This window comes from Mandrillus leucophaeus, unplaced genomic scaffold, assembly GCF_000951045.1.
Source record: "Mandrillus leucophaeus isolate KB7577 unplaced genomic scaffold, Mleu.le_1.0 Scaffold502, whole genome shotgun sequence".
NCBI lineage: Eukaryota > Metazoa > Chordata > Mammalia > Primates > Cercopithecidae > Mandrillus > Mandrillus leucophaeus.
In genome coordinates this window covers 815,458-823,527 of record NW_012105388.1, presented here as the reverse complement: position 1 = coordinate 823,527, position 8,070 = coordinate 815,458, and the positions used below count along the sequence as shown (strand labels likewise).

Genomic DNA, 8,070 nt, shown 5'->3' with positions numbered 1-8,070 from the left:
GAAGGAAGGAAGGAAGGAAGGAAGGAAGGAAGGAAGAAAGAAAGAAAGAAAGAGAAAGAGAAAGAAAGAAGAAAAGAAAAGAAAGGAAAAAAGAAGGAAAAGGAAAGAAAACAAAGAAAAAAATGCAAGCAGTACTGGTTTTCTTGATAGCTGTCTGACCTCTTGTGTCTGGCATCAGGTATTGCAGTTTCTGGTAACTGAAAGGAAGATTTTCATGACAAAACGAATAGTAATTTATGAGATAGATATTATCTCCATTTTAGAGAGGTTGTATCTTTTCTAAGATCACTTAACAAATATTATTTCAAGGGTGGAATAAAAGAGAGGACAGTTCTTAATTAGAAATTCCAGTAAGAGGGAAAAATATTGAAGAAGAAATATTTGAAAAATGAATGAGAATTCTCATTCATTAATTCATTCATTCTATTCATTTAAATAGTAACAAAAGTAAAGAAAGATTAAAATCCCAAGAATAAAATGGCATATAAAGTTTAGTATTTGATAGAGAAGAAAAAGCTCACTATTAGACACATTAAACTGAAATCGAAGATCACGAAGACAGACCATCTTTCAACTTTCCACAAAAAACTCAGCTGTGAAGGAGGATCAGATTGATATTAGACATCTCAGTAAGAAACCTACACATAAAATGCTAGCAACTTAATATGTTTTATATCATTGAAGGAAAATAACTTTAAACCTGAAATTCTATATTTAGTTCAACTATCATTTAAATTAATCTAAAATAAAAAAGACTGCAAAAGGTTTACCACTCAAAGACCATCTTTAATGAGAACACTTAAAATCTGCTCTCTTAGCAATTTTCAAATACGCAAAATACTTTTGCAGAAAATATTCTGGCAAGAAGAGAAACTTGGGAGAGTGCTATGTGTTTTAAACATACAAGAAGGATGAGTAATTGACTCATTATTTAAATGATAAAGGACCCAAAAGAGTAAATAACAATTAAAATTTTAGATAACATCAGAAAATCTGATGGGATTGGTGATGGTGACAGAAGAGAAATGAGAGTATGCTAAATTATAACAATTGATGTATTTACAATATTATAGAGAAAAGTAAAAATACAGGGCCTAGTAAGTTATGGGTAAACACTAAAACTTTTTCAATAGAGCTTTCAAGTTAACAGAAGTAAATTTGATCTATTCAATGGAAAGAAGAAAAGGAGGAAAAAAAGGAAAAAATGTATAGTAAATGGAAAGAATGGTATAAGATGGCAGAGATAAATAGAACAAATTATAATAAACACGTGTATTGAACTCACCAAACAAAAGGAGAGAATCTTAAATTGGAAAAAAAAAGATCTAGCAATATTGTGTCCACAGAAGGCAGAGAAAAAAGGTGTAAAAACTTGAAAATGAAAGGACAGAAAATTATATACTGGGAAAGTATGAATAAAAGTTGGGATAGCATTTTAATATGATATAAAATATAAATAAAGGCAAAAGTAATAAGAGATAAGGAGAAATACTTTATAAAATAAAGGAAACAAATGAAGATGATAAAATAGTAATAAAAATATATACACATAAAAACATAAACTAAAAAAGTTAAAATAAGAATGGTAAGATAAAAACAAGTTAATATACTATTATAATCAGAAAGCTAAACACTATTATATATATATAATTAAAATGAAAGATTTATCTCTCTCTGACGCTGATAGGTCAAATAGATAAAAAAATACAAATATATAAAAACATTTGTTTTATATAATCTATAATCTTGAATACGTCTGGGGAAGAGGTAAAGAGAATGAGCTTTAAAATGAATGGAAAGAGCAATTCAAACAAATGAAATAGTCACAAAATGTTCACATATACCAGGTCATCAAGGAAACCTCAGAAACTGAAGTCAAGCTGTTATCCAATCTTAACGTGTTATAGTTTGAAATCTATACTAAAATAACTAAAAATGTATGTTTGAAAACAATTATAAACTACAAAAATGGTTTTTGGATTGAAGAAGATACTTTTACAAGAATTAAAAATACTTTGACCTGAACAGGAATAAACACTATTTGTGTTAAAATTTATGGGATATAGCTAAAATAGTACTTTGAGATAAATTCGTAACTTTAAATATATTTATTAGAAAATAATAAGTATTGCAAACAAGTCAGATAAGCCCCCCTAAAAGGAGGCTGGAAATCAAATAAATAGAGAATAACAATTAAAAACAGTAACAAAAAAGATTAACAAAACCAAAAGCTGGCTTTGAAAAGACTAATAAGATAGATAAGATCAATAAATATAAAAGGGTAAGATCCACATAAGACACAGAGTGAGAAAGGAAATGTGGCTACAGACACAAGAAAGCATTAAAATAATGCAAGAATATTATGAACTATCTGCCAATAATTGTGAAAACAGACAAAATTGATAAACTTCTGGAAAAACAAAAAAGGTCAAAATTGGCAAAATATTTTAATAAATCAATGAGTGTTAATATTTAAATAGTAATTGAAGATGTCCCCCCACTCCAGCCCACCCCGCCCCACCAGAGTCTCAAACTCAGTTTTATAAGAAAGTACTGTAATAAAAAATGTCAAGGAACAGATAAGTTTATTTTATTTTATTTATTTATTTATTTATTTATTTATTTATTTATTTATTTATTTATTTATTTGAGATAGGGTCTCACTCTGTCACCCAGGCTGGAGTGCCCTGACACGATCTTGGCTCACTGCAACCTCCACCTCCCGGGTTCAAGCAATTCTCCCACCTCATCCTCCTGAGTAGCTGGGATTATAGGCGTGTGCCACCACACCTAGCTACGTTTTTGTATTTTCGTAGAGACAGGGTTTCACCATGTTGGCCAGCCTGATCTTGAGCTCCTGACCTCAAGTGATCCTCCCACCTAGGCCTCCCTAAGTGCTTGGATTACAGGTGTGAGCCACCACACACAGTCAGGAACAAATAACCTTTACCTTAAGAAGTTGTTGCAGAAAATGGTAAAAGGAGAAAGACTTTTCTTCGCTTTATATGAACAGTATAACCATGATTCAGTAAATTATAGTCCCATTTGGTTTATGAGTTTTAATGCAAAAATCTTAAATGAAATATTAACTTACCAAATTCCACAGTTTATGAAAAATAATATGATATGATCAAGTTAAACAATGCAAGGATGATATGATATCAACAATTTTATTAAGGTAACTTACCTTTATAATGGAGTGAAGACAAAAGGAATGTGACTATCTCAATAGATGTAGAAAAAAATAACAATAAATGTCAAAATATTTCTGGTAAAAATTACAGGCTTTAACAAGGCTACAACAAACATCATGTTTAAATAGAGAAAATTTCTAAGCAGTCCCTGTAATACTGGGAACAGCATAAGAATACTCACTATCATGACTATGAACTGTTTAATGTATAGAGAAGGCCCTAACCAATGGGTAAACACAAAAAATAAATGAGCATAGGTATTGCAAGGAAAGAGAATAAAACATTATTATTTATAGCTGACAAAATCATTTACATAGAAAACACAGTAGAATCAACAAGCAAACTAGTAGATCTAATGAGAGGGTTAACATTTCACCAACACCATAGCCTATTAGAAATGTAATAAAACATAAGATATCATTTACAGCAACTAGAAATAGGAATTAATCTAACAGCATATACAAGACTTTGGTTGTGAAAATTTACAACTCCATGAAAGGGCAAAAAAGATGACCCGAGAACATGATGCGGCACGTTTATGCATGGGAAAACATCGCAAGAATGTCAGTTCTCCCCTATTTACAAATTTGTTGCAAGTTCATTCAAAATTCCAAAAAGAGATTTTGAGCAATTTCACATATTTATTATAAAATGTATATGGAAGAATCAAGGTCCATGAATACCTAAGTCAGTTGTGAAAAGTAAAAGAGGACATTTGTCCTATGTACCAGACACAGGGAGTAGTAGCCGTAAATTACTGTGACCCCAAATCTCGCAATGGTCCACATTTGGGGGCTCCAGTCACAATGTCTGTTAGTCTGTTCATGTTACCTCTAAGTCTAGAGCTCCTCTCTTTAAAAACTCTGAAGATAAGTCCAATGGGGTGAAACAAATTACTACAATTTGATGATAGGTAAGAGAAAGGGCACAGAATTCGGTACCTTTCAAACTAACCAGGTCCTAATTCACATTTGGAACTAGCAGAAAAATTCAACAAATCAATTTCAATAAACCTTAAAAACCAATTCAACAAACCTCCCTCAGCAATGTGCTTCCAGTCAATTTCTATGAACTAGGCACAGCTCTGAGTAGCACAAATTTCTACACACTGTGGAAGATACAAGGGAGACCCAGCTGTGCTTTGATGGCACTTAGAACCTAATTGGGAACAGAAATCACACATAGAATATTTCAGAAATCTCCACATACATCACTGTACAGAACCACATTAATGCTGTTGAAGTGGCCGATGCATAAGTGGAATTAAGCAAAATCAGGGAGAAAGTGTGACTGGGGCAATGCTCACCAGGAAGTTTAAGATTAGAAAGAAGAACCAGAAGGAGAGTAGCCCAGGCTGGAAGGAGAAGGGTGCACGTGTGGGTCCAGCAGGTACAGAGAAGGTGCTGATCTGTATGCATCTCCATCACTCCCAATCCCTCACCTTCACCTAACACAAGCAGGCTCCACAGAGAGACTGGGGCAATGTCTATCATCCTACCTAACCATATAGACAAAGAAACTAAGACCTGGAGATGGGAAGAAATGTGTTCAAAGTCACATAGCCGCAGGACTGGAACTTGGGGCTTCAGACTCACAGACAAGTGTGCCCTCCTCTGTATGAAGCTGCCCCTCCGACTGTATGGTCCGAAGGAGGGTGTCAACCATGATGTAGGACGGTATCTTTAACAAGTCAAGGGGAAAAGGTTTAGGCTGTCCCATTCCGAGAAAGAAGAGTGAAACTGGAGAGGGCTTTGAAATTGCTCCTGGTGTATGTCTGGGAGGCAGGGATGTGGAGAGTGACCTCTGGTGCTGATGGGCAGAACATCTTCGGTTACACAAACAGGAGAGTCTGAATTGTCCACTAGAGTTTGGTGCTCTGGACCTACGCCTGCAGAAGTGGGTCACCAGCAAGAACTGTTACTCATCTCCTTAACTTGCTTTGTCTGGCAGCCTTATCTTCAAGGCAAGACATCCACATAATCGCTGTTACTGTTCTTTGGAGGGGAAAAAAAAGCAGAAGACCAGCCATGAGACCACACCCAGAGGTCATATCAAACAACCCCCCTCAAAGGAAAGAAGACCCCTCCCCAGGCACAGAGCCAATTTGACGCCACCTCAAAGTTATATCTTCAAAGGCTGGGGTACTACAGGGAGCCCTCCTAACAAAACGGGATCCCTTTATAAGCCAAGCCTCAGAGATTCCAGCACAAGTGTCTCCATTCACCAGTGAGAAACCTGCGCCTCCCTTGGAGTGAGAACATCTGAAGTTTGTTCTAAGAAAGCAACAGGAATGGGAGGAAGAGGTTGATGGAGAAGATTTCCTCTTCAGTAGCTGAGAATTTTGGAGCCCGCTGTGTCAGCACTGACCCGGTATGGAAAGTTGGTGGAGTGAGATTCACGCCCAGGTCTTGGGGAAGATTTCTGAGGGTTCTCCTCCTGGGATCTGTGATTCTTTTGTCATTGTCGAGACAAGTACTACCACCACCCCAACCAGTCCCAGCAACTCATCTGGGTTTGCCTAAGGGCTGCAGCACAGATACATTCCTGGGTTTCTAGATCTGCCACATTTTATACTTTTTATTCCATAAATTTGGCGGGGGGGAGGGGGGAAGTAGCTGTGGGACTACATCTGCAGCTAGACCTATAGAAAGTGATTTTTTGTGTGTGTCCATGAGTACACACTGCCCTTCATGGGGACTGGGGGGACAGGGACACAATGGTAGGGAAGGGAGTTGTATTTTATGCTTAGCCTTGCTGGGGAGATGAGAAGCCGGCTATGGCAGCCTAAAGGGTGACTTTGCTGCAGACAGAGTAGAATGGCATGGAGTGATCGCAGGTTCCCAGAGAACTCTCTGTCCTCTGTCCCTCTCCCTAGGGAGGACATCTGATCTCATCCCATCACCTGCCACTGATAACTGCAGTCCCTTTCACTGAGAATATAACCACACATTCCAACATGGGAAAATAGGATTAAGCCCTAAGTGTTTCTGGAAGTCTGAGTTAAATTCAAACCACATTGCAACTGATAATAAATTATTTCCTGAGAGCAGATTTCAAGGGTGTGGGTAAGGAAGAGTAGCTGCTCGTGATATAATTTGAGAGGCTTCAGCGGGGATTCTCTGCACTCAGAGTTACTGACCATCTCTCATTTTCCACCATGGCTTAATACCTTTAAAAATGTATCTGACATAATTTGACACCCAGCACTTTATAAATGAATGCTTAGCAAATATTGAGCAAAATGTAACAGTATAAGCTTTGGGGAGGGGTTGAAGGGCTAACGTGATTTTTTCATTTGAAAACCTGCCCATTTGCCCGTTTATTCTCAAACTTGAATCATCTGCACAAGGTCACAGAATGAATTTGAAGTCAGCTGTCTGCCTTCACTCTTGCTATCCTGGCTGCAAACACAGCAAGCTCTATGTCTTGGCCCTCAGGGTCTAAAAGACACCACTTCTCAACAAAATGGAAATTGCTCTTAGTAGGATGAAGCTTTTTAGAGATAATGTCATAGAAAAGAGCATGTATCTGTATTGAGTTTACAAAGGCATTGGTGGAAATAGGATTAAGATTCCTATCTGACCCACATGTGAGAGATTTTACCATAAATGTTTCCAACTCTAATTTTGATCCTCTCCATCTCAAGCTGGGGCTGGTTCTCTTTATTGGCTTTAAAAGGTGAACCACCATCCCCTGATTTGGTTTTTCAAATTTGGTGATCAGTTCCTTTAGGCTTGGAAAGACCTGTTTTGGAGAACCTTCTGCCGTCTGCAAAAATACAAGAAAGGAGATCACTCATTATCATGCAATTGCGTGTGAAATGTGACACTTCTCAAAGCAGTGGTTTTTTCAGGGCTGCCCCTATGAGCTGAAAAACTGAAAACACGAGTGGCGGGAGCTCACACCACTTCCGGTTCACAGAAACTCTCATTTTTAAGACCAACCTCTGACTTGAGCCACTCTGAGTAAAGAGGATTTGCAGTCAAGGGATCCCAGTGCAGTCCATAGTATCGAGTGAACCTCATCCTTGGCAAGTTTATCTGGGGCAGTACTCGCAGATACACTGTGAAGGGTAACCCTATAAGAGCTTATGTCTGTACCCTACAGGCAGGCTTTGCTATCTTAGGGGACTATCGGAAGTGGACTTCTGATGGGAATGCAAAAACGCAATTAAAAAAAAAAAATTCCAACTGTTATTTTAAGTTCAGGGGTACATGTGCAGGATGTGCAGGTTCGTTACATAGGTAAACATGTGCCGTGGTGGTTTGCTGCACAGATCATCCCATTACCCAGGTATTAAGCCCAGCATTCACTAGCTATACTTCCTGATTCTCTCCCTCCTCCCACCTTGAGCCCTCCATCAGACCCCAGCGTGTGTTTTTCTCTGTGTGTCCATGTGCTCTTATCATTCAGCTCCCACTTATAAGTGAGAACATGCGGTATTTGGTTTTCTGTTCCTACATGAGTTTGCTAAAGGTAATGGCCTCCATCTCCATCCACGTCCCTGCAAAGGACATGATTTCATTCTTTTTTGACCTAAGCTTCTTTCTGACCCCTATGTGAGAGATTTTACCATACATGTTTCCAACTCTAATTTCGATCCTCTCCATCTCAAGCTGGGGCTGGTTCTCTTTATTGGCTTTAAAAGGTGAACCACCAGCCTCTGATTTGGTTTTTCAAATTTGGAGATCAGATAGGCTGCTTAGTATTCCATGGTGTATATATACCACATTTTCTTTATCCAGTCTATCACCGATGGGCATTTAGGTTGATTCCATGTCTTTAAAATATGCAATTTGTATACTTGATGAATTTAAAATATGCAATTTGTATACTTGATGAATTTAAAATATGCAATTTGTATACTTGATGAATT

At 37.5% G+C, this 8,070-nt stretch overlaps 1 protein-coding gene across 1 annotated transcript in view; it reads right to left on the bottom strand.

The window, feature by feature from the left end:
- Positions 1–3,149: 3,149 nt before the first annotated feature.
- SH2D1B (SH2 domain containing 1B) overlaps positions 3,150–8,070 on the bottom strand; it is a 17,006-nt gene continuing 12,085 nt past the window's right edge. Inside the window, exons 3-4 of the mRNA XM_011996097.1 lie at positions 6,798–6,962; positions 3,150–5,188 (exon numbers count right to left, since the gene is read on the bottom strand). Coding sequence (XP_011851487.1) covers positions 5,153–5,188; positions 6,798–6,962 — 201 coding nt within the window. The 3' untranslated portion in view covers positions 3,150–5,152. The remainder of the gene's footprint in view (positions 5,189–6,797; positions 6,963–8,070) is intronic.